The sequence below is a fragment of the Salvelinus sp. IW2-2015 genome, linkage group LG31 (genome assembly GCF_002910315.2).
Source record: "Salvelinus sp. IW2-2015 linkage group LG31, ASM291031v2, whole genome shotgun sequence".
Lineage (NCBI taxonomy): Eukaryota > Metazoa > Chordata > Actinopteri > Salmoniformes > Salmonidae > Salvelinus > Salvelinus sp. IW2-2015.
In genome coordinates this window covers 21,368,793-21,394,927 of record NC_036870.1, presented here as the reverse complement: position 1 = coordinate 21,394,927, position 26,135 = coordinate 21,368,793, and the positions used below count along the sequence as shown (strand labels likewise).

The 26,135-nt window shown below is 44.9% G+C and overlaps 1 protein-coding gene across 4 annotated transcripts in view; it reads left to right on the top strand.

The window, feature by feature from the left end:
• The window catches only part of snx13 (sorting nexin 13), a 31,559-nt gene extending 5,705 nt beyond the window's left edge, over nucleotides 1-25,854 (top strand). The window contains exons 2-27 of one of the 4 annotated variants that reach the window (XM_070436469.1): nucleotides 8,422-8,534; nucleotides 8,717-8,819; nucleotides 8,905-8,994; nucleotides 9,594-9,715; nucleotides 9,803-9,924; nucleotides 10,090-10,194; nucleotides 10,820-10,908; nucleotides 11,238-11,321; nucleotides 11,501-11,639; nucleotides 14,655-14,743; nucleotides 14,875-14,974; nucleotides 16,442-16,632; nucleotides 16,748-16,855; nucleotides 16,997-17,129; nucleotides 17,419-17,456; nucleotides 17,761-17,830; nucleotides 17,997-18,110; nucleotides 18,610-18,812; nucleotides 19,303-19,410; nucleotides 19,493-19,603; nucleotides 21,455-21,616; nucleotides 22,710-22,781; nucleotides 22,908-23,053; nucleotides 23,136-23,204; nucleotides 23,289-23,401; nucleotides 23,526-25,854. In XM_070436469.1, coding sequence (XP_070292570.1) covers nucleotides 8,422-8,534; nucleotides 8,717-8,819; nucleotides 8,905-8,994; nucleotides 9,594-9,715; nucleotides 9,803-9,924; nucleotides 10,090-10,194; nucleotides 10,820-10,908; nucleotides 11,238-11,321; nucleotides 11,501-11,639; nucleotides 14,655-14,743; nucleotides 14,875-14,974; nucleotides 16,442-16,632; nucleotides 16,748-16,855; nucleotides 16,997-17,129; nucleotides 17,419-17,456; nucleotides 17,761-17,830; nucleotides 17,997-18,110; nucleotides 18,610-18,812; nucleotides 19,303-19,410; nucleotides 19,493-19,603; nucleotides 21,455-21,616; nucleotides 22,710-22,781; nucleotides 22,908-23,053; nucleotides 23,136-23,204; nucleotides 23,289-23,401; nucleotides 23,526-23,761 — 3,030 coding nt within the window. In that variant the 3' untranslated portion in view covers nucleotides 23,762-25,854. Of the gene's footprint in view, nucleotides 1-8,421; nucleotides 8,535-8,716; nucleotides 8,820-8,904; nucleotides 8,995-9,593; nucleotides 9,716-9,802; nucleotides 9,925-10,089; nucleotides 10,195-10,819; nucleotides 10,909-11,237; nucleotides 11,322-11,500; nucleotides 11,640-14,654; nucleotides 14,744-14,874; nucleotides 14,975-16,441; nucleotides 16,633-16,747; nucleotides 16,856-16,996; nucleotides 17,130-17,418; nucleotides 17,457-17,760; nucleotides 17,831-17,996; nucleotides 18,111-18,606; nucleotides 18,819-19,302; nucleotides 19,411-19,492; nucleotides 19,604-21,454; nucleotides 21,617-22,709; nucleotides 22,782-22,907; nucleotides 23,054-23,135; nucleotides 23,205-23,288; nucleotides 23,402-23,525 lie in introns of all 4 variants that reach the window. The other 3 variants (XM_070436468.1, XM_070436467.1, XM_070436466.1) reach the window with 3 other exon arrangements.
• The last annotated feature ends 281 nt before the right edge of the window (nucleotides 25,855-26,135 follow it).

The window sequence follows — 26,135 nt, the reverse complement described above, 5'->3', positions numbered from 1 at the left end:
CACTCACTCACTTGCTGTGCTGTTTCGTTGTTCATTTGTTCAGTCTCAACCAGGATTTCATCACACATGTCAAGCAGTTAAGTTTCAGCTCTGTCTGTCCGTGGCCTCTCTTCCTCGGTGCGCTGTCTAGCTGTCTAACATTTCACGTAAACCCTGTTCCTTGTCTACATCGAAGTAGCGGTCCTTGTACCTAGCATCAAGCATGGTGGCGACACAGTAGAGGCTCAGAGAGAATGCCACCGAATCGCTTGTTCACAGCCTCTAGTAGAGTAATTTTCCAAGTTAACCCCACGTTCTGTGTTGGCATTTTTGTTGAGCAGGCGTTTCAATGCCATGACAGGGTATCACGTCTGCTGCAGACACAGTTGAGCTTATTTCTCCAGTCAGTTGTTCGAATGGAGCTAGGAGTGTTTATGTTTCAAACATGTTCTCAAATGCCATTGAAATGGCAGTAGCGGAATGAGAACCAGCACATTCTTGAGCATGCAATATGGCTTTCCTCAGTACGTAGTCCTCGTCGACCACTGTGCTGTCAGACTCATAATGCTCATGGGGCTGACATCGCTGGTCCAAATGTCAGTCGTAAAGCTAATAGCAGTGACACCCATAGCAAGTAGCTCATAGATGATAGTTTCAACAATACTGTGTAACTCCGGTAGGGCAACATCTGAAAAATATTGCCTACTTGGTAGTGTGTACTGGGGCTCGAGGTGCCCGACCAGTCGGCGAAAGCCAACATCCACGACAGAGAACGGTTGATTGTCAAGGGCAATGAATTCCATTATCTTGGCTTTAATGGATTTGGCCTTTGAGTTTTCTCGCTGAAATGTTCTTACTCTTTTTAAATGACTGCTGGACTTGTTGACTGCTCGATCCACACAGCAGACATTGTGGGCTAGGTTAGGAGTGCTGTGTTGCACGTGTAGCACTATATACAGGGCGGCAGGTAGCCTAGTGGTTAGAGCGTTGGACTAGTAACCGAAAGGTTACAAGATCGAATCCCCGATCTGACAAGGTAAAAATCTGTCGTTCTGCCCCTGAACAAGGCAGGTAAAGGGTCACACTGTTCTGAAGCCATCATTGAAAATAAGAATTTGTTCTTAATTAACTTGCCTAGTTAAATAAATACCTACGTTTATATATGTATGCATGTCAGCTTTGACATCGGTTTTGCACATTGGCTTTAAACTAGACATCGGGCCGATGCCGATTTTGCAATTTTTAGCGATTATCGGCCGATTCCGATATGCTTACCGATATATCGTGCATCCCAAATCAGCACCCATTGAGTCTAAATGCTCAGCTGGGCATTAGTCCTAAAACAAACTTTCAAAACAATGTTTTGACGAAACATGCAACCCATGAATAGGATTTAGACTAGGGCCTATTGTTGCCGTGAAAGAGGAGTGGCCATGTTTCAACACATTCTAGAACACTGTTGCTATGGTTCTGACAAACTGAGTCATGTTCCCAACTAGTCTAGTAAGTGTCTGCTGCACTCTAGTCGGGTCATGGCTAGAAGGGATACAGCTTTTGTTAAATTGAAGTCACTATTTTTTGTTGTTGCATTTTAACTAACCCTTTTCCTAACATTAACCTAGTTTTCCTAACCTGCTATGTTAGTTCTAACCTGCTACGAAAAGTCAAATCTGACAAAGGCTGTATCCCATCCAGTCAAAACCCTGTAGTCGGACTGGTTCTACCAAAGATATTTATAACTAACCCAAGAGTTAGTCTGTGTCATTTTCAATGGATCAAATGAAGCAAAGTGGGCAGAACAAGCAAGGAGGTGGCCAGAGCCAAACACGAGCTAGCGAGATCCTAGCGTGTATTTGTATATTTCCGTTAGGGTACACCTAATCTGTAAAGTGTACAAATTCTCCCTCCTTGTAAACAACACGATTTTGAAATTTTTTGTAAAGGGTCACGCCTACAAAACTTATTGCGCTCTGTTTGTAACAGATTGTAGTTTTGGGAATAGAAAACTGTGTTGAGGTTGGGCTTTTCTTCGATGAGAAAATCTGCAGAATGTTGGCCCAGTTTCATCTCGCTCCATACTCTCCCACTGCAGGCCACTGGGCTTCTTCTCCTCATCATATTTGGTGGGTAGTGGGAATTCTAACCAGATGCTTTAGATTTCTACATCCGGTGAAACATCTGGCTCCTTGTTCTCCCGTCTCTTCTCAACGATGGGCTCTGGTCATTCGTGTAAAAGATTAAAGTCAACTGAAGTTAATGTCGGTGGTTTGATTGGCCAATGGGAACTGATATACGATTGGCTCATGATATGTCACTGATATTAGATTGGTCCAGCATGGTATGTGACAGGCTGATCGTATGTCTGATATAATACTGATATAATACGATTGGTAGTGTCTCGTCAGGTAGTTTGTTATCTAACAGTAGTGTGTGTGTTGGTTACTGATATACAGGTTTGCAGACTTTGCACTAGTCTATTGTTATGCGTCAAAGTGAGAAAACAATACCTAAACTCAGCAAAAAAATGAACATACTTTTTTCAGGACCCTGTATTTCAAAGATAATCAATTGCAAAGGGTTTAAACACTGTTTCCCATGCTTGTTCAATGAACCATAAACAATTAATGAACATGCACCTGTGGAACGGTTAAGACACTAACAGCTTACAGACGGTAGGCAATTAAGGTCACAGTTATGAAAACTTAGGACACTAAAGAGGCCTTTCTACTGACTCTGAAAAACACCAAAAGAATGATGCCCAGGGTCCCAGCTCATCTGCGTGAACGTGCCTTAGGCATGCTGCAAGGAGGCATGAGGACTGCAGATGTGGCCAGGGCAATAAATTGCAATGTCCGTACTGTGAGACACCTAACACAGCGCTACAGGGAGACAGAACGGACAGTTGATCGTCCTCGCAGTGGCATACCACGTGTAACAACACCTGCACAGGATTGGTACATCCGATCATCACACCTGCGGGACAGGTACAGGATGGCAACAACAACTGCCCGAGTTACACCAGGAACGCACAATCCCTCCATCAGTGCTCAGACTGTCAGCAATAGGCTGAGAGAGGCTGGACTGAGGGCTTGTAGGCCTGTTGTAAGGCAGGTCCTCACCGGCAACAACGTCGCCTATGGGCACAAACCCACCGTTGCTGGACCAGACAGGACTGGCAAAAAGTGCTCTTCACTGACGAGTCGCGGTTTGTCGTCAACCAGTGGTGATGGTCGGATTCGCGTTTATCGTTGAAGAGATTGAGCGTTACACATACCGAAGTCTGTACTCTCGAGCGGGATCGATTTGGAGGGTCCGTCATGTTCTGGGGCGGTGTGTCACAGCATCATCGGACTGAGCTTGTGTCATTGCAGGCAATCTCACGCTGTGCGTTACAGGGAAGACATCCTCCTCCCTCATGTGGTACCCTTCCTGCAGGCTCATCCTGACATGACCCTCCAGCATGACAATGCCACCAGCCATACTGCTCGTTCTGTGCGTGATTTCCTGCAAGACAGGAATGTCAGTGTTCTGCCATTCCCCCCAGAAATGTCCGGGAACTTGCAGGTGCCTTGGTGGAAGAGTGGGGTACATCTCACAGCAAGAACTGGCAAATCTGGTGCAGTCCATGAGACGGAGATGCACTGCAGTACTTAATGCAGCTGGTGGCCAACCCAGATACTGACTGTTTCTTTTGATTTTGACCCCTCTTGTTCAGGGACACTTATTCAAATTCTGTTAGTCACATGTCTGTGGAACTTGTTCAGTTTATGTCTCAGTTGTTGAATCTTATGTTCATACAAATATTTACACATGTTAAGTTTGCTGAAAATAAACGCAGTTGACAGTGAGAGGACGTTTCTTTTTTTGCTGAGTTTTGTCTTTATAAACCTTCCTCCTGCATTGATGGTTCTCGTCCTTAGCCACTATCTAATGTAAATGACCTGAGCTGATAGACAGACAGCTCACAGTGTTATCCTGATCACTATCAGCAGCAGGGCGGCTCTACAGTGAGAGGGTCAGCAGCAGGGCGGCTCTACAGTGAGAGGGGTCAGCAGCAGGGCGGCTCTACAGTGAGAGGGGTCCAGCCAGGCAGGGCGGCTCTACAGGGAGAGGGGTCAGCAGCAGGGCGGCTCTCAGGGAGAGGGGTCAGCAGCAGGGCGGCTCTCCAGGGAGAGGGGTCAGCAGCAGGGCCGGCTCTCAGGGAGAGGGGTCAGCAGCAGGGCGGCTCTCCATGGGAGAGGGGTCAGCAGCAGGGCGGCTCTCCAGGGAGAGGGGTCAGCAGCAGGGCGGGCTCTACAAGGGAGAGGGGTCAGTCAGCAGGGGCGGCTCTACAGGGAGAGGGGTCAGCAGCAGGGCGGCTCTACAGGGAGAGGGGTCAGCAGCAGGGCGGCTCTACAGGGAGAGGGGTCAGCAAGCAGGGCGGCTCTACAGGGAGAGGGGTCAGCAGCAGGGCGGCTCTACAGGGAGAGGGGTTTCAGCCAGCAGGGCGGCTCTACAGGGAGAGGGGTCAGCAGCAGGGCGGCTCTACAGGGAGAGGGGTCAGCAGCAGGGCGGCTCTACAGGGAGAGGGGTCAGCAGCAGGGCGGCTCTACAGCGAGAGGGGTCAGCAGCAGGGCGGCTCTGACTCAGATCATGGACAGATCACTTTCTCTTTATTCCCCTGGGGTCCTCCTTTCTTTCACACAATACTTTATAGCAGAGCTCTCTGAACCTGTTCCTGGAGACGTACCGTCCCAGGGCTCTACGCTGAACTTCTTTACAAGGAGCATGTGTGCCCCAAAGTTGAAAAATGTGGGCACACACAAATAAATGTAGGAGCACAGTGAAAAGTATTTTTAGATATTAAAGCTAGAATCCTTCATTTTTCTAGGCACTCTGATGCTCCTAAATAAAAATGTCAGGTCGCTGGGCCTCCCGAGTTGCGCAGAGGTCTAAGGCACTGCAGTGCTTGAGCCGTCACTACAGATGCGGGTTCGATCCCGGGCTGTGTCGCAGCTGTCTGCGACCAGGAGACCCATGAGGCGACGCACATTTGACCCAGAGTCGTCCGGGTTAGGGGAGGGTTTGGCCGGCCGGGGATGTCCTTGTCCCATCGTGCTCTAACGACTCCTGTGGTGGGCCGGGCGCATGCACACTGCACGGTCGCCAGGTGTACAGTGTTTCCTCTGACACATTGGTGTGGCTGGCTTCCTGGTTAGGTGGGCGTTGTCAAGAAGCAGTGAGGCTTGGCAGGGTTGTGTTTCTGAGGACTCATTGCTCTCAACCTTCGCCTCTCCCGAGTCCGTACGGGAGTGGCAGCGATGGGACAGGGCTCTACCAATTAGGTAACACAAAATTGGGGAGGAAAAAGGTGGTCAAAAAGAGAAATTCCAGGTCGCACAGCAAAATAATTAGGCGCTTATGCGAGTAAAATGGTCACACTATAGAGCCCTGCGTCTTGTAGGTTTTCATTCCAACCTAAATCGAGCACACCTGATTCTAATAATTAGCTGGTTGATCAGGTTAGTTACAACTGGGGTTGGAGTGAACCTACAGGAGGGTAGCGCTCCAGGAACAGGGTTGGAGAGCCTGGCCTATGTGTGAACAGTACACTTCCCTTCAGTAGCCTGTCTGTGATAACTATGGGAAAATCCTCTCTCCTCCAAACCCATTTGATGAGAAGGCCAGAGGCTCTGATCCTCCCCTCTGACCTTCCCCCCCAAAACCCATTGGAGGGGAAGGTCAGAGGGGAGGTACCTCTGGCTTTCTCATCCAATAGGTTTTGAGGAGAGGAGAGAGGATGCTAGGAGTATGCAATTGAGATTCTCCCCATGGCCTAATTCTCCCTTCCTTACTGCACCTGGAGTGCCACATTCCACCTGAGTGCCCCCTCTGTGACTGTCACACTCCTCTGTGGGTTGACACACACCTGCCTCACCCATATCACTTCACCTAGCACTCCTGGAACCTTTAGCTCTCACAGCAAACATCTGAAGGATGTAAACAAAACAAATGAACTGTGATCTAGACCCTGGTAGACAATCCTCATGCAAAATAGATTCTGAACCAGCTTTAGCCTGGCTGTCTTTCAAGTAGCCTGAAGAATCCCTCAGATGTAGGCTAATGACCTGAGGTAATGAATAAACCCGTTGTATCTTGTTTGCCTGTGTGATGTGTGCCAGTGTTGGCTGGAGACTGGGTTACGTACAGAGTCTGCTAGCATAAGCTTGCTAGTGTTAGCCTGCATTTAGGCTGTGTGAGACTTCAGGATGCAGTGAGAAAGCTAGCATAGCATTAGCAGTTAGCTTGTAAGCATGAAACTGGGTCACCGGTAGCTAAGCGACTTAACTCCAACACATGTCTTCTACAGAGGTCCAATGCAGCCGTTTTTTTTTTTTAAATCTCAATATCAAATCATTTCTGGGTAACAATTAAGTATATTACAGTGATTTGTTTTAAATTAAAATGGCCAAAAAGTAACAAAATAGCTTCTTAGCAAATAGCAATTTCATAAGCAAGAATGTTTCTAGGACTGTCTGGGAGTGGTCTGAGTGGGGAGGGGAAAACTGAACTAGCTGTTATTGGCAGAGAGATTTGGAAATCTTTCTTATTGGTCTATTTACTAGTCACCAGACAGGCCAAAACTCCATCCCACCAAAACAGGCTCAAATTTCAGGCGGTCTTTTCAAACAGCTCTTACACTAAAAGGGCATTATCATAATTGTCACAATTTCACAGTATTCTTCCAACCTCAGTGTGGAAATATACATATAATAAAACACTGGCAAATCATGTTTTTTGACTGCATTGGGCCTTTAAGTTGTGATGCGCCCAGAAGAGTGTGCTGCCAATACTAGTAAAAATGTCCATTATTTTTATGCTTACCTTGTATCTGTTTGTCTGTAACTGCAAGCTTTTCTTTGGGTGCTGAAATCTGCAGTAGTCTGTCAAATTGCGCCCTGTAATCCACTGTTTTCCAATGGAGTAGGAAGTTAGTGACTTCAAACACGCAGTAACTCAATACTTATAAAAGTAATGAAAATATCCATTCTTTAATGCTTACTGTGTACCTTTGCTTGTCCTGATTGCTATAGAGTTGTCAGTTTTGAATCCATAGTTTTTGATAAATAGCGTTCTCTGCTTCTCCTGCCAAATCAAAAACATCTGATTTTTGTCCTCCTCTGCTAACAGAGGTTGCGTAAAATATTACTTTTGTCAAAAACTACGGATTTCAGCACCCAAAGTAAAGCTTGCAGTTACACAGGACAAACCTAGAGAAGGAAAACATGAAATAATGGACAGCTTTACAATTATTGACTGATAGTGACTCGATGTAGTTGGCGGTACATTCTTCTGGGCGAATCACAACTTCTCTCTGTAGAAGACATTATACACTGAGTGTACAAAACATTAGCAACACCTGCTCTTTTCATGACATAGACTGCCTAGGCGAATCCAGGTGAAAGCTATGATCCCTTATTGATGTGACATGTTAAATCCACTTCAATCAGTGTAGATGAAGGGGAGGAGACTGGTTAAAGAAGGATTTTTCAGCCTTGAGACAATTGAGACATGGATTGTGTGTGTGTGTGTCATTTCAGAGGGTGAATAGGCAAGACAAAATATTTAAGTGCCTTTGAACAGGGTGTGGTAGTAGGTGCCAGGCGCACCGGTTTGATTGTGTCAAGAACTGCAACGCTGCTGGGTTTTTCACACTAAACAGTTTCCTGGGCCAGCTACCCTGTGGAAGGCTTTCGATGCCTTGTAGAGTCTATGCCCTGACAAATTGAAGCTGTTCTGAGGGTAAAAGAAGGGTGTACAACTCAATATTGGGAAAGTGTTCCTAATGTTTTATACACTTAGTCTATATGTCAAACAGCCTAGTCTACATGGGTGATACCTAGTCAGTTTTAAAACTGAATGCCTTCAACTGAAATGTCATTCGCATTTACTTCTTAGCTAGGTCACAGATTGCAATGCAAGTGCTAGCATTAGCAGTTAGCTTGCTAGCATTAGGCTGTAGGCTGTGTGAAATCTGGTTAGGATGCAGTGAGAGAGCTAGCGATGTTAGCAGTGAGGTCAGCAGGTAGTTTATCTTTTTCCTGCTCTGACAATAACAGGAAACCTGAGGATGAGAAACTCTCTCCCTCTCGCTTTCTCTCGATCTGACTTTCTGTAGTGTTTTATATTTTATTTAACCTTTATTTAACTAGGCACGTCAGTTAAGAACAAATTGTTATTTACAATGACGGCCCTTCCCGGCCAAACCTGGACGACGCTAGGCTAATTGTGCGCCGCCCTATGGGACTCCCAATCACGGCCGGATGTAATATAGTCTGGATTTGAACCAGGGACTGTAGTGACGCCTCTTGCACTGAGATGCAGTGCCTTAGACTGCCACAGTTAAAATGTGAAATTAGGTGGGTGATTGCTATACGTTAACCCCCTCCCTCCCCCCTCCAGGCCAGTCTGTCTGTGTGGGGATGGGGGGGTCTAGGAGTGGTGCTGTTCCTCATCACTTTCGGACCCTTCGCTATCTTCTACCTGGCCTTCTATATCTGCTGCGTTGTAGGCGGGTAAGTGTGTAAAACCTGTTTGAAGTTAAGTCCTTTATAGATGTGTTTATGTGAAATGATCTGTCTTGGTTGTATCCCAGCTTTCAATAGGCTTTTACTGAGATTACTAATGAATCTGGTTTACCTGTTTTCTTCCTCTCCTCCCCCTTCCACTCTTCTCCCTCTTTCCTCTCCTCCTCCAGTGGTTTTGCGGTCACTCTGTTGTTTGGGAAGACTAACTCAGAGAGACATCTAGAGAAGTGTGAACACTCCTACCTGCCAGCCACACAAACGGGTATACTGAAGGTATGACACACACGCATGCACACACTCACCAACACACACTTACACAAATAAGGACTCTCTCCTCCATCTCTTTCTTTCCCCCCAGACGTTGGATGAGATGAGGTTGGAGCAGAAGCCTATAAAGATAGACAGGAGACTGACTGGCTCCAACTACATAGACGAGCCTCTGCAACAGGTAAGTAACAGATGGATGAAGGATGGGCAAGTGAAAACAAACGGAGAGGGAGCACAGTGCTGACACACAGCCTGCTGACACCGATACTTTCTGCTTACTGTGTTCTGTCTATACAACTATGATTGAAGCCTAGTCACCAGTTTTAGTCTGCAACTATCTCAATGTAGACATTTATGTCTCTGTAGCGAAGGGGTGTGTTTGTATTTCTGCCTGTCTTAGTGGATGTTTATGCATGTGTCTGTGTTGAACATAACAGACATATTCCCTCTGTTAGTCCTAGAGAATGATAGCTGTGACTGAAATGTGTCCACTAAAGTGCTAGTTAGTTGCTATAGCAGCCAGATAAAGTGAGGACATGTCATTAAGTAGCCTAATTAGATCATGACCTGCCTGGATCAGCAGCCCCACTGTCTCTCTGCAGACGTCACTGTGTGTGTGTGTGTGTGTGTGTGGGTGGGTGGGGTCCTGCGTTGTTTATCTCCCTCTTGTGTTCTGTATGGCCACTGTGGGTTTAATGAAAATGGGCTTCTCACCTACAATAATGACTGGCCAGTTTCTCTCACTCACACACTCTCTCTCTTCCTCCTCTCGCTCTCCAGGTCATCCAGTTTGCATTGAGAGATTATATTCAGTATTGGTATTACACTCTGAGTGAGGATGAGTCTTTCCTGCTGGAAATCAGACAGACTGTCCAGAACGCTCTGGTCCAGTTCTCTACACGGTAACATTCTATTACTACTATATTACTGGTGATTTACTGCGTTCCTTACTTCTCTATAACGAGTGTGTTATTATTATTATAATACAGGTCTAAAGAGGTGGACTGGCAGCCTTATTTCACCACCAGACTCGTGGATGACTTCGCTACTCACCTCCGAGTCTTCAGAAAGGCCCAGGACAGACTGGAGCGCAGGGATGACAATAAACAGAGTACGAATACACATACACCGACATACATGCTCTCTCTCTGACATGATGATGATGATGATGATTGTGGTGATGTTGATGGTGTTAATTGTGGTGATGACAATTGTGTTGAAGGTGATGATGATGATTATGAAGGTGATGTTTGTGGTGATGATGATGTGTTTCTAGGGGACTTGTCGGAGGAGATGGTGGAGTCATTCTTTGAGGCGGAGGTAGAGATGGAGAGGAACGTCTGCAGAGACGTGGTCTGCACCTCCCTGAAGGATGAAGAAGGTAGACACACACTTCCCATTAGAGCGAGGAAGGTTCACACGCTGCACCTCAACAAGGAAGTTGAAGCAACTTTGAGCCTCTGTGTGTGTGTACGATGAGTGTACAAAACATGAAGAACCCCTGCTCTTTCCATGACATAGACTGACCAGGTGGAAGCTGTGCTCACTTATTGATGTTACCTGTTAATTCCACTTCAGTCAGTGTAGATGAAGGGGAGGACACAGGTTAAAGAAGGATTTTAAAGCCTTGAGACAATTGAGACATGGATTGTGTATGTGTACCATTCAGAGGATGAATGGGCAAGACAAAATATTTAAGTGCCTTTGAACGGGGTATAGTAGTATGTGCCAGGCACACTGGTTTGTTTTTCATGCTCAACCGTTTCCCGTGTGTATCAAGAATGGTCCACTACCCGAAGGACATTTAGCCAACTTGACACAGCATCCGTGTGGAATATTTTCAACACCTTGTAGAGTCCTTACCCTGATGAATTGAGACTGTTCTGAGGGCAAAAGGGGGTGTGCAAGTCAATATTAGCAAGGTGTTCCTAATGTTTGGTATACTCAGTATACATCATAATGTTGACATTCAGGTACTGACGTCTCTGTGTGTGTCTCTGTGTCAGGGTTCCTGAGGGACTTGTGTGAGGTGCTGCTCTACCTTTTACTACCTCCTGGAGACTTCCACAACAAGAACATGAGATACTTCCTTAGGGTGAGACACACACACACACACACACACACACACACACACACTCAAGCAGACATGCACAAGACATGCACAAGACAAGGACACACTCACACTGTGACACAAACACACACTGAAACGCACACACCAACATGAAATTGAGTGTGATGTGTGCTCCTGAGTGGCTCAGTCAGTAGAGCATGGCGCTTGCAACACCAAGGGTTGTGCGTTCGATACCCGCTGGGGCCACCCATACATCATCTATGCACGCATGAATGTAAGTGGATAAAAGCCGTCTACTAAATGGCATGAAGTAATATTTTATGTGATGTAATTTGATTGTGTCCATGTCCCAGGAGATTCTGGCGCGAGGTGTTCTCCTTCCCCTGGTCAACCAGCTGAGTGATCCTGATTACATCAACCAGTTTGTTATCTGGATGGTCAGTATCAGTAATCACGTTGATAATCAATATCGTTATTCGAATCATTATCAATATTACCACTTGATCAACCAGTTGTAGAAGGTTTGTAGAGATCAATAACTTTTATCAATACAACTGATATAAATGTTATATAAACGTGTGTGTATGCCTGCGTGCGTGTTTGCATTTGTGTGTAGATTCGGGACTCTAGCTGTAACTACGAGGCATTTATGAACATCTTGAAGCTGACAGACAAAGTGTCTGAGCTGGAGGCTGTTAAAGACAAGGCTCTGGAGGAACTACAGTACCTACGATCACTGGACACCGCAGGAGACGGTACACACACACACGCATGCATGACGCCACACTTTTACCATAAAGTAAACTCAGCAAAAAAAGAAATGTCCCTTTTTTAGGACCCTGTCTTTCAAAGATAATTCATAAAAATCTAAATAACTTCACAGATCTTCATTGTCAAGGGTTTAAACACTGTTCCCATGCTTGTTCAATGAACCATAAACAATTAATGAACATGCACCTGTGGAATGGTTGTTAAGACACTAACAGCTTACAGACGGTAGGCAATTAAGGTCACAGTTATGAAAACTTAGGACACTAAAGAGGCCTTTCTACTGACTCTGGAAAAACACCAAAAGAATGATGCCCAGGGTCCCTGCTCATCTGCGTGAACGTGCCTTAGGCATGCTGCAAGGAGGCATGAGGACTGCAGATGTGGCCATTGCAATGTCCGTACTGTGAGACGCCTAAGACAGCGCTACAGGGAGACAGGACGGACACCTGATCGTCCTAGCAGTGGCAGACCACGTGTAACAACACCTGCACAGGATCGGTACATTCGAGCATCACACCTGCGGGACAGGTACAGGATGGCAACAACAACTGCCCGAGTTACACCAGGAATGCACAATCCCTCCAGTGATCAGACTGTTTGCAATAGGCTGAGAGAGGCTGGACTGAGGGCTTGTATGCCTGTTGTAAGGCAGGTCCTCACCAGACATCATTGGCAACAACGTCGCCTTTGGGCACAAACCCACTGTTGCTGGACCAGACAGGACTGGCAAAAAGTGCTCTTCACTGACGAGTCTGTTTTTTTTTTTATCACCAGGGGTGATTCGCGTTTATCGTCGAATCACGTTTATCGTCGAAGGAATGAGCGTTACACCGAGACCTGTACTCTGGAGCGGGATCGATTTGGAGGTGGAGGGTCCATCATGGTCTGGGGCGGTGTGTCACAGCATCATCGAACTGAGCTTGCTGTCATTGCAGGCAATCTCAACGCTGTGCGTTACAGGGAAGACATTTTCCCTCATGTGGTACCCTTTCTGCAGGCTCATCCTGACATGACCCTCCAGCATGACAATGCCACCAGCCATACTGCTCGTTCTGTGCGTGATTTCCTGCAAGACAGGAATGTCAGTGTTCTGCCATGGCCAGCGACGAGCCCGGATCTCAATCCCATTGAGCACGTCTGGGACCTGTTGAATCGGAGGGTGAGGGCTAGGTCCATTCCCCCCCAGAAATGTCCTGGAACTTGCAGGTGCCTTGGTGGAAGAGTGGGGTAACATCTCACAGCAAGAACTGGCAAATCTGGTGCAGTCCGTGAGGAGAATATGCACTGCAGTACTTAATGCAGCTGGTGGCCACACCAGATACTGACTGTTACTTTTGATTTTGACCCCCCTCTTTGTTCAGGGACACATTATTCAATTTCTGTTAGTCACCTGTCTGTGGAACTTGTTCAGTTTATGTCTCAGTTGTTGAATCTTGTTATGTTCATACAAATATCTACACATGTTAATGGGATAGGGGGCAGCATTTTCACTTTTGGATGAATAGCATGCCCAGAGTGAACTGCCTCCTACTCAGTCCCAGATGCTAATATATGCATATTATTATTAGTATTGGATAGGAAACACTCTGAAGTTTCTAAAACTGTTTGAATGATGTCTGTGAGTATAACATAACTCATATGGCAGGCAAAAACCTGAGAGAAAATCCAAACAGGAAGTGGGAAATCTGAGGTTTGTAGTTTTAGAACTCACCCCTATCGAATACACAAATGGGATATGGGTTATTTTTCACTTCCTAAGGCTTCCACTAGATGTCAACCGTCTTTAGAACGTGGTTTCAGGCTGCTAAGGGGTCTGCTTACAGCCTCGTTCTCAGTCATGCGCTTTCACTTGAGAGGTTGCTCTCGTTCCAGTGCAATTCTACAGACAATGGAATTCTCCGGTTGGAACAGTATTGAACTTTTATGATAAAAACATCCTAAAGATTGATTCTATACTTAGTTTGACAAGTTTCTTCGACCTGTAATATAACTTTTTGAACGTTTCGTCCGAATGGACCAGTTCGCACTTTTGGATTGTTTACCAACACCCTAACAAAAGAAGCTATTGGACATAAATGATGGACATTATTGAACAAAACAAGCATTTATTGTGGAACTGCGATTCCTGGGAGTGCATTCTGATGAAGATCATCAAAGGTAAGTGAATATTTATATATAAATAATGTTGACTACCCAACATGGCGGAGATTTCTCTGGCTGGTTTGGGCTCTGAGCGCCGTTCTCAGATTATGCTTTTTCCTTTTTTGAAATCTGACACAGCGGTTGAATTAAGGAGAAGGGTATCTAAAGTTTAATGTATAATAGCTGTAGTTTCATCAACATTTATTATGAGTATTTCTGTGAATTCATGTGGCTCTCTGCAATATCACTGCATGTTTTGGAACTACTGAATCTAACACGCCAATGTAAAATAAGATTTTTGGATATAAATATGAACTTTACCGAACATAACATACATGTATTGTGTAACATGAAGTCCTATGAGTGTCATTTGATGAAGATCATCAAAGGTTAGTGATTTAATTTTATCTCTATTTGTGCTTTTTGTGACTCCTCTCTCTGGTGGGAAAAATGGCTGGGTTTATCTGTGACTTGGTGGTGACCTAACATAATAGTTTGTGGAGCTTTCGCTGTAAAGCATTTTTTAAATCAGACACTGTGGCTGGATTAACGAGATTTCTATCTTTAAAATGGTGTATAATACTTGTATGTTTGAGAAATTTGATTTATGAGATTTCTGTTTTGTATTTGGCGCCCTGCAATTTTATTGGCTGTTGGCGAGGGGTTCCGCTAGGTTAAGTTTACTGAAATAAACGCAGTTTACAGTGAGAGGACTTTTTTTTTTTTGCTGAGTTTATACAGTGGGGCACTGTACATACAATCCCCCCCAAAATGTATTTATTAATCTCTCATTCCACTCTCCTCTCATCTCCCTCTCCCTCCATCCCATTCCTTCCCTCTTTCTCTCCCTCTCTCAGATATCAATGTTATAAAGAATCAGATCAACAGTCTGTTGTTTGTGAAGAAGGTCTGTGAGACCAGGATACAGAGGCTACAGTCAGGGAAGGTCAGACATGGGGTATTATGGAGAGTTTGATGAACAGTGAAAATTAGTTTAACACACACTTACTAAACCTCTTTCTCTCTCGTTCTCACGCTTTCTATCTCTCCTTATCTCCATCTCTCTCTCTGCTGTAGGAAGTGGATACTCTAAAACTAGCAGCTAATTTCGGCAAGCTGTGCATCATACCGCTGGAACACATCCTTGTTCACAACATCGCCTTGCAATTCTTTATGGGTTAGTACTGTACCACACACACAACACTGTCATGCAAGCCGAGTTGTTTTTATATTTTATTGAACCTTTCATTTTTTTATTTCACCTTTATTTAACAAGGTAGGCCAGTTGAGAACAAGTTCTCATTTACAACTGTGACCTGGCCAAGATAAAGCGACACAAACAACAGAGTTACACATAAACAAATGTACAGTCAATAACACAATAGAAAATCTGTAATACACTGTGCAATTGAAGAAAGGCAATAATAAATTGGCCATAGTGGCGAAGTAATTACAATTTAGCAATTAACATTGATGTGACAGATGTGCAGATGAGGATGTGCAAGTAGAAATACTGGTGTGCAAAAGAGCAGAAGAAAAAAAAGAGAACAAATATATGGGGGTGAGGTAGGTAGTTGGTTGGATGGGCTATTTACAGATGGGCTGTGTGCAGCTGAAGTGATCGGTAAGCTGCTCTGACAGCTGACGCTTGAAGTTAGTGACGGAGATATTAGTCTCCAGCTTCAGTGAGTTTTGCAATTCGTTCCAGTCATTGGCAGCAGAGAACTGGAAGGAAAGAAGGCCAAAGTAGGTGTGGCTTTGGGGATGACCAGTGAGATATACCTGCTGGAGCGCGTGCTACGGGTGGGTGTTGCTATGGTGACCAGTGAGCTGAGATAAGGCGGGGCTTTACCTAGCAAAGACTTATAGATGACCTGGAGCCAGTTGGTTTGGTGACGAATATGTAGCGAGGGCCAGCCAACGAGAGCATACAGGTCGCAATGGTGGGTAGTATATGGGGCTTTGGTGACAAAACAGATGGCACTGTGATAGACTGCATCCAATTTGCTGAGTGTTGGAGGCTATTTTGTAAATGACATTGCAGAAGTCAAGGATCGGTAGGATAGTCAGTTTTACAATGTATGTTTGGCAACATGAGTGAAGGAGGCTTTGTTGCGAAATAGGAAGCCGATTCTAGATTTAATTTGGGATATGAGTCTTGAAGGCGAGTTTACAGTCTAACCAGACACCTAGGTATTTGTAGTTGTCCACATATTCTAAGTCAGAACCGTCCAGAGTAGTGATGCTAGGCGGGCGGGCGGGTGCGGGCAGCGATCGGTTGAAGAGCATGCATTTAGTTTTACTGGCGTTTAAGAGCAGTTGGAGGCCACGGAAGGAGTGTTGTGTGGCATTGAAGCTCGTTTGGAGGTTTCTTAACACAGTGTCCAACCAGGCAAGTCAATTGAGAACAAATTCTTATTTACAATGACTGCCTGCCAAGAGTCAAATGGTCTCCGGTGGGGACGTGGGTTGGGGAAAAAACAATGTAAGACAAAACGGAGACACAGACAGAAGACACGGGAAAAACCACATACAACAGCAAACAAACTGTGTGTGTGAAGGCATGTGTGTGCCTGAGTGGAGGGCTACAGAGGAACATCCTCACCCCTTACCTCTAACACTTGACGTCTACCCTCTCCTGTAGACTACATGCAGGCGGCTGGGGCACAGGCAGAGCTGTTCTTCTGGCTGACAGTGGAGGGCTACAGAGTAACAGCCCAGCAACAACTAGAGGTGATGGAGGGATGGCAGAAGGATGGAAAGAAGGGAGGTTCCACTAAAGGACTGCTGAAGGCTGCAGCACTAGGGGTCTATGAACAGTACCTGTCTGATAAGGTAACACACACGCTTTCACGACATACACTTTCGCAACACGCGCACAAACCCACACATTTTCTTAAACTTTTGTCCACCTTTTTCTCTCTCTCTCCCTCTTCCCCTCTCTCTCCAGGCGTCCCCCAGGGTGCAGGTAGATGAGGTGTCTGTAGTCAAACTGAGAGAGAAGCTACAGAAGGAAGGAGACCCCACGCCAGAGATATTCGACGACATCCAGAGAAAAGTGTGTTTTTGTTAGTTGAAAACCTTTTTATCAGACTGGCTGAGACTGTAACAGCTAGCAAGCATATTTGAGACCTTTGTACTCAATGCTTCGTTGTGGATCCAAATAAAGTATTCCCATGTGTTCTGGTGTGTGTTGCAGGTGTATGACATGATGCTTCGTGATGAGAGGTACTACCCGTCGTTCAGACAGAGTCCCCTCTACATCAGGATGTTAGCTGAACTGGACATGCTCAAAGAACCGTCTTATAGAGGATCAGATGACGGAGATGGAGGTTAGTACAGTCTGTCTATGTCTGTGCGTTGTAGGCATAGCTTAACCCTAAACCAGGGGTGAGAGGAGGGCCGAGTGTCTGCAGGTTTTTGCTTCTCCCTTTTATCAATGAAGGTAATTGATTAGTTAGGAACTTAATTGGACACCTATTGAAAATAAATAACAAAACCAACAGGACACACGGCCCTCCATGGAATGAGTTTGACACCCCTGGCCTAACCCATTCCCCATGACTTTGAAGAGAAACTTTTGTCCTATATCTCAAACTATTTCTCTCTCTTCTTCTACAGAATCGTTCAACGGTTCTCCAACAGGAAGCATTAATCTAGTAAGTCCTCATCAGTCCCTGAGACACACCAGCGCTCAGTGCAGTCATTAAATACAGCCAGCCCTAGTTCTTTTAGAACAGGTGTTATTGGACCTCTAGTGGTGTTCACTACCCTGCTATAGAGTTAAGATTTAACAACTGTTAGGAAATTGTTGACTTTTGCTGCGGTCGATGTAGCAGTATCGCTGCTGGTGATTGGCTGTTAGTACAGGGATTAACAGTATCACAGGTGTTGATTGGATGTTAGTCCAGAGATTGGCAGTATCTCTGGTTCTTATTGGTTGTTTCTCTCCACTGTTTACAGTCTCTGGATGACCTTTCGAATTCCTGCCATGACGAAAATATCCAGCTACACGCCTTCATCTCTGACACAGGTACTCACACACTTGAATTCAGATTTGTGATATCCAGTCAGATGAGTGTGTTGTCTGTGGTGGGATGTGATGTATTGTAAGCTAGTGTGCTACTGAAAGTTAACCAACAACCATTGTCCTCTCACTTGCATGTGTGACTACTGACTACTAATGTGGTTTCATTCAGATATGTGTGGGTACAACAGTAGTGGCCTTAAAAACGTTACCCTGTCAAAATGCCTTGATGCTGTAAGAAGCCTAGATGCAGTGTTGTCTCCTAACACTACAAGACGGCAGTCCAGTGAGTTCCATTATTTATGGCATGGAAGATGTATCTTGGATGATAAAATAGCAAGCATGTTTTGACATTTGATGTTTTCGATTGATTTTGGTTGTGCAGGGTGGGCAAGATTTTACAGCGGTGCGACGGGTTACTTTTTTAGGGCCAGAACTGTGTGTGTGCCTTTTTGAACTACTGACCACTCCCCCGACTAGCCCCCTCCTCCCCTCTCCATCACCCTTTGACCTGTAACCTCATCTCCTCACGTTAACCATCAACTTGTATCACTCATGTTACCATCTCATGTTGCTGCTACTTTTCTTTTTACACTTTCATTATTTCATCACCTTTACCATTTCTTCTCTTTTTCCTTCACTTATTCCTTTGCTACTTTTTGTCATCTGTCCTCATTCCCCTTCTCTGTCTGTGCGCTTCCTCTTTCTCCTGCCTCCCTTCCCTATCCCTCCTCTTCCTCGCCCTCTCCTGCCTCCTCTTCCCCCTGGGCTCTGTGTATCAGTAGCTGATGCTTGTCTCCCCGGGGCTGGGTTGGGTATGGGGTTGGGGCTGCTGGGTGCTACAGGGGTGTGTAATGACCACGGCAAGACCTACGCCCTCTACGCCATCACCGTGTGCCGCCGTAACCACGACGGCAGCGAGGACTCCTGGAAAACCTACCGACGCTACTCTGACTTCCACGACTTCCACATGAGGATCACGGAGCAGGTAAAGGTAAATATATGCGTGTTCCTATAACAAAGTTCTTCTGACTTCTAAGGTGTGTACATAGATATGGAAAGATGGCATACCTTCTATCCTTGCAATCGCATCTTCTGTGACAGCATCTCCATTTTAAAGTTGTACATTTATTCTACTTCTAAGAGTGCATTGGCAGTTTGTAAATAAACTGAAAAGGTGCATAACACCACCTAATGTGCTGGAGTGAGTATAGTCTGAACAGGTATAAAGCCAAGGTTGGTGATTTACTGCCTCCTGCACTTATGGAATTTTGCTTACCTGGATGAAATGTGATCCTGCCTTAACCCATAGCAAGTCCCACCCAGTTGACTACTTCAAAATGGTGGAAGCCTCAATGGTGCTGCCCATGCTAAAAACAGACTTTGGTCCAAGTGCACCCTCCACCCATCTCTATGGATGTGTGTTGTACCTCCATTTTGGGAACCTGGCATGTATGTGTGTGTTTGATATATTCCAGTTTGAGAACTTGACGTCGATCCTGAAGCTGCCAGGGAAGAAGACGTTCAACAACATGGACAGAGACTTCCTGGAGAAGAGGAAAAAAGATCTTAACGCATACCTACAGGTAGGAGTGTGTGTTGTTATATCTTTACTATACCTGTTTTACGTGGCTATGCCCATTCCTCTCTTCTCTCTCTCTGTGTTAGCTGCTGCTGAATCCAGAGATGGTGAAGGCCTGTCCTACTCTGGTCCCCTATGTCTATGACTTCCTGGAGAATAAGCAATACAGCAAGGGCAAGGGAGACTTCGCACGCAAGGTACACACACACACACGGCAGATAGCCTAGCGGTTAAGAACTTTGGGCCAGAAACCGAAAGGTCGCTGGTTCGAGTCCCTGAGCCGACTAGGTGAAAAATCTGTCGACGTGTCCTTGAGCAAGGGACTTAACCCTAATTGCTCCTGTAAGCAGATGTTACGCCCCTGAAAAAGGGGAGAAATAATCACGAGAGTGATACGGTGTTGTTTTCTCACCGAAACTTTAGTGGAATCATTTTACAAAAGTAACACATTTTACAGAATAACAGATCTACAGGAAATAGATCGTTTTGTAGGGTACAAGGCTTATTCAAGTCACAACAGTATACACTGTAATTCACTGAAACAGATACTAATTTCAATATTACTGTCAAGCACAAAGCTTTAACTCAGTAAACCATAACTCAATTTATCAACAGGCAATAAAGTGTTTGAAAAACCATTATACACATAACACCGCAAAATATCTTATTAACAATGCACATGTTCATTCACAATCGACATAAAATGGCAGGTACTCTCAGTACGAAGCTATCCTTCGCTGCAACCGAGCAGGACTCATATTACTCTCTGCAAACTTAATTAACTAACTTCCTCAAGATGTTACTAAAACACACCTTAAACACTCTTGACACGCCTCCCGGGTGGCGCAGTGGTCTAGGGCACTGCATCGCAGCGCTAGCTGTGCCACCAGAGTCTCTGGGTTCGCGCCCAGGCTCTGTCGCAGCCGGCCGCGACCGGGGGGTCCTAGCGTCGTCCGGGTTAGGGAGGGTTTGGCCGGTAGGGATATCCTTGTCTCATCGCGCTCCAGCGACTCCTGTGGCGGGCCGGGCGCAGTGCGCGCTAACCAAGGGGGGCGGGTGCACGGTGTTTCCTCCGACACATTGGTGCGGCTGACTTCCGGGTTGGAGGCGCGCTGTGTTAAGAAGCAGTGCGGCTTGGTTGGGTTGTGCTTCGGAGGACGCATGACTTTCGACCTTCGTTTCTCCCGAGCCCGTACGGGAGTTGTAGCGATGAGACAAGATAGTGATTACTAGTGATTGGATACCACGAAAATTGGGGAGAAAAGGGGGTAAATAAAATAAAAAACACTCGTGACATGTTAGCGAGTTATTACATTTAAATTACTCTTTTTTTATCATCAATAACGTACCTGAAAAAGGGGAGAAATAATCACGAGAGTGATACGGTGTTGTTTCCTCACTGAAACTTTAGTGCAATGAGAAAACACCGGCGATTTCCCCGGGAACTTGAGTGGAGACCAGAGCAATCGATCTCAGGCTCATAGATTAAGAGCATTTAGTAGATCACAGATTAACACTTTTACCCACGACAAAATAAAGTAATCAACATAACGTTTACACATTCCTCTCACAATTCGTACCCTTTGTACGCTTGATGGATTTTAACACAATTATATGAATGTTATCAATCTCTATCAACTAATACTGAATGCATGATCTTTTTAACCTTAGATGTTTTAAGATCCTTACATACTATGAACTTAGTAATACTTTAATGTATAACAGGCTATGAGTATTTCCTTTAACCTGTCACACAGACACTCTTGTTCTGGGTAAGAGTGTCTGCTAAATGATGATATATTTTTTTAAATATAAAAACACACTCACGTTGCCCAGCTGTACACACTCAAGTGGCTTAGCTACGGCATTGCTCACTACACTCACCTGTCGCGTGTTTGTCTGTGTGTGTCTCATTTACATTATTTAACAGATGCTCTTATACAGTAGTGAGTGAATACATTTTGATACTGGTCCCCCATGGGAATCGAACCCACAACCCTGGCGTTGCAAGCGTCATTCTTTACCAACTGAGCCACATGTCTCAACAGATGGATACGTTTGTGAACCCTCTGCGTAGCTCGATGCGTAACGTGTCCAACGCAGTGAAGAGACTGCCAGATAGTCTGGCTGAAGGGATGAACACTGCTGCTGACAACATGGGACGCATGTCAGAGAAACTGGGACAGGACATCAAACAGTCCATGTTCAAGGTAAGGACTCTACTTATTAAGGATGTGACATTCGAAAAAAATTCTTAACGTTTAAACTGAAAAAATCATATTGGTTTTCCGTTTAAAACGATAAGAAAATGCACATAATTCCACGCGATGCAGCTGTGCTGCTGCCAGCAACAGTTTAGGTCTCACGGTGTGTCCCTTTCAGATGGTTAAACATTGCAGCTGTACTACCATTACTGTCCCTCAATTCCACCTTACAAAGTTTACATTTCCTTCTCATTTAACTTCTCAAAGTATTGCCCTACAGGGCTTCGCTGCTGTCGCTTGTCTTTCTCTACCATTTTTACAAATGTTAACAACGATGAAGTAGTGGAGTGTCGACTCCAAAAGAATTGACTCCTTGCACGTCGACTCCAATTTCTGAGTGTCAAGATTCAGAATTTTTGGAACAGAAGAGACTTAGTTGCCGTACTTCCGAGAACACAAACATTTGCATCTTTCATAGCGAGCTAGCGAGGAACGGAGAGAGAGGGGAGGGGCACAGTCTAAGCAGGTCGGCCACCAGGCAGAAAGTCAGAACCGTGCACTAGGCCTATCTGTCGGCAATCAAAAACTGTATCTCGCAATTTCTTGGCTTGCAACGTCTCACAACTTCAGTAAAGCAGGGCCTGTCATCAATGAATAGGCTAGGATACTGAGATGAGTGAGATGCAACACTTGGCTCTCAGTGTCTGCGAATGTGCACGGATTCGCTTCACGCTGTTCAGTGTGGTTGCCAGGGCACCAAAACAGAGGAGAATTTGAGCCTTGCGCTTCAACGATCTTAGTTGTTGCGGAAATTGACCCACTATGCTGTTTACTTTCTGCGTCCATGTAAGGGTTTTTCTTAACGTTAAGGAACCCAATTAAACATTTAAACGTTCACAGGCCTACTACCTATGCTACAACCTTATATAACCGACATTGGACGCATGTCTGAGAAACTGGGGCAACATCAAACAGTCCATGTTCAACAGTCTTGCTACACACTCTAACCTTAAAAGTCCAACCAGACTGACCATGTACTAATTATACTCAGACTATACATCAACCAGACTCTGACTATACTCTACTGTCTGATGTCCAGGTGCCTCCACTGCTCCCCAAGTCTGACGTTGACCCAGAGCACTGCCGAGTCTCAGCCCAGCTGGACGACAACGTGAGTACAACACCCCGACTAGCACACGGTCCCACCAGTTTATAGGCCCTCTCCTCTGGAACATGTTCAATTAGTGAAAGCAATATAGTGGTATAACGTTTACTTTGGGAGGTGTGTGTTTTCCAGGTGGATGATAACATCCCCCTGCGTGTGATGCTGCTGCTGATGGATGAGGTGTTTGACCTGAAGGAGAGGAACCAGTGGCTTCGCAGGAACATCAAGAACCTTCTGCAGCAACTCATCAGAGCCACATACGGCGACACTATCAACAGGTACTGTACACACACACACACACACTCACCAGTGCCACATACAGAGATCTGACTGTATTTTCTGCCCCTCTGGTCTCTGCAGGAAGATTGTTGATCATGTGGACTTCATGACAGCTCCAGAACAGGTGGCAGACTACGTCAAGAAGTTCAGGTGACAGACACAGACACACACACTATTAGATTGCTGTGTGTGATTGGTTAGAAGGTAACTCTCTGTGGTCCCGTCCCTGTGCAGGGATTCATACTGGCCCAACGGAATCCTAGCAGAGTCTCCGCCCCGCCGGGACAAGAACATCCGCATGAGGACACGGGTCGCCGCCAAGACCAACCTATTGGGAATCATGCCAGGTAATGCATGCATGCACACACACACACACACACACACACACACACACACACACACACACACACACACAGACTGAACACATTTGTTCCCTATTAATCCATAATTTCTCACTCTATCCTCCTCTAGATGAGTTGAAGCACATCATAGGGGCGGATACGACTCGTAAAGGCATCCTGCGTGTGTTTGACATGTTCCAACATGGACCAATGAATCGACGGCTGGTCTACGTGCTGCTAGAAGGTTTCCTGGAGACCATGTTCCCTCAGTACAAGTTCCCAGAGCTGTTTGTCAAACTGCACTCCCGTTCGCCGCGCACAGCCAGATACACACAGAAACTCAAGAGCACCTCCCTGAAGAGGTGACAGGAGACTGGGATTGGGCAGGGTACTTGGTGACACACACACACTCGCTCACACGCCGTGAGAGAACAGAGGGAGGAGGGGAGTAGTGGGGAGGGTGTGTATGTGTGCTGGTGAGAAGAGGTGTGCGTGTCCTTCTTTCTATGTCAAGAGGTGCTTTTTGGGCCATCCGAGCACTTAACTCTTCCCTCCTCTCCCCTACATGCCTCTCACACTGTCCTCTACTCACTCACACACACCCTCTCCTCTCGTGTGCACAGTTTAGAGACCGCATTTGGGTTTTATTTTATTTTTGTACTTTTTATTTCCTACTAAACTATTTTATTGTAGATGTGTGGTCAGACTGACAGCTGCTCTGATATACACAGCAGCTGATCTCCGTTACTGATACCAGAGAGCAGAGCTATGTATAGAGAAATACATGGGTCGTTCCATGTAATGAGTCCCTTTTGGGTAGTGTTTCCCAAACTCTGTCCTGGGTTCACAAAGATTTTTTCCCCCCCTAGCACTACACAGCTGATTTCAAGTAATCAAAGCTTGATGAGTTTATTAATCATCTTTGTAGTGCTAGGGCAAAAACCGAAACATGCACCCCTTAAGGTCCCGAGGACCAAGTTTGGGAAACGCTGGGTTAGAGTCATTTGGTGGGAAAGAAATGTAGATTTAATGAAGAGCATATTTTCAGCCTAATAAAAAGCATAGTTTCCCATCTCAAGAGGTTAAAGAAAAAAAATAACTGGGCGGAAGGTAGCCTAGCGGTTAAGAGCATTGGGCAAGTAACCGAAAGGCCGCTGGTTGGAATCCCCGAGCCGACTAGGTGAAGAATCTGCCGGTGCCTTTAAGGGCAATTAACCATAATTGTTCCTGTAAGTCGCTCTGGATAAGGGTGTCTGCTAAATGACTAAAATGAAGAAACAAAAATGCTAAATGTAAGTGCCAGATAAAGTAACAGGGTTGACCGTAACAGGGTGACGATTTAACCTTAAATCAGCCATAAATCCCTTGTGACCAGGGGAATGGAAGACTCTTGTGTGCAACAGGGAGGAGCAATTGAATGACAGCGTCACAAAAAACAATTAATTGTTAAAACATTTTTAGCCTTTCTATCTATGGGTAACAGGGTTGACGTGTTATGCTCAACCCACTCAGTTTTCCACCACAAAACAAGAGAAAATGGCAAAAAAGAGTATATATAACCAGCTCATCTGCTTTTACATTATAATTTTACTGTTAAATGTTAAATTTTTCATTTGAATTTAAAAAAAGGAATAGGATAGTTCATTTAACAGAGTTTACCTGAATGAATCACATTAAATAAATACTCTTCACAAATGACATTGTCAAAGCAACAATATAACTTAGGCTTCACAGTGTTGGTGAAAACTTGTAGAAATTTGTGGGTTAACATCTTCCTAGAAGTCACAGAGAGTGCACAGAGGAACATGGCAAAATGCATTATTGTGGCACTTTAGCAAGTCTATTCATATTAAAAATCAAATGTATTGAATTGTCCATGTGGTCACTTCATTTAATATAACAGGCTTTTAAAGATGCACTATGCAGAAATCAATCTGCCATTTCCTGGTTGCGAAAATTCTAATAGTTCGCTTAATTTCAGTTTTTGATGAAACAAGCAAGTACAGGGAAGAGAATCATTGTACTATGTAAACCGCCGTGAAATAGCTTTTCGATAACCCAAAATATTGTATTTTCAGCTGTTTGACGCTGGTGTACAAAAAAAATGAGCGTAAAAGTTGCTAAATGAAACTTAAGACCGTGAAGCGTAGAAATAACCCACATAGAACTGCTTCTAAGACTTGCTTTCAATGAGTGACAGATCTATAACTCATATTTATGTGTGAATTAGGTCGGGTCGCGCAAAAAGTAACATATTGCAGCTTTAAAAATCAATATTGTCGCACAATTTCTACTAAAAATATCAAAGGGATGCAAAAGGGACTCATTTTGTAGAACGACCCACATAGGTTGAATGGCATATGTTGTGTATATACAGTACCTGTACATAGAAATAGAATGAATAGATTCTTTTTCTACGGGTATATATATATATCTATATATATCTATATATATATATATATATATATATATATATATATATATATATATATATATATATATATATATATATATATATATATATATATATATATATATATGGGTCTGACTTATACTGTAAGCTTTTAAACAGCAGGAGACAGATGAGGAAATAGAGACAGAGAATGGGCCTGCAGTGTCAACCACATCCGGTTCTGCAAGGCGTGTGTTTTTTCACATTTTTGTTATTTTGTGTTCTTTTTACACAATGTGACATCATCCATGCCTGCCATAATCCTTTCGGACACAAGGAGGCAGGGTT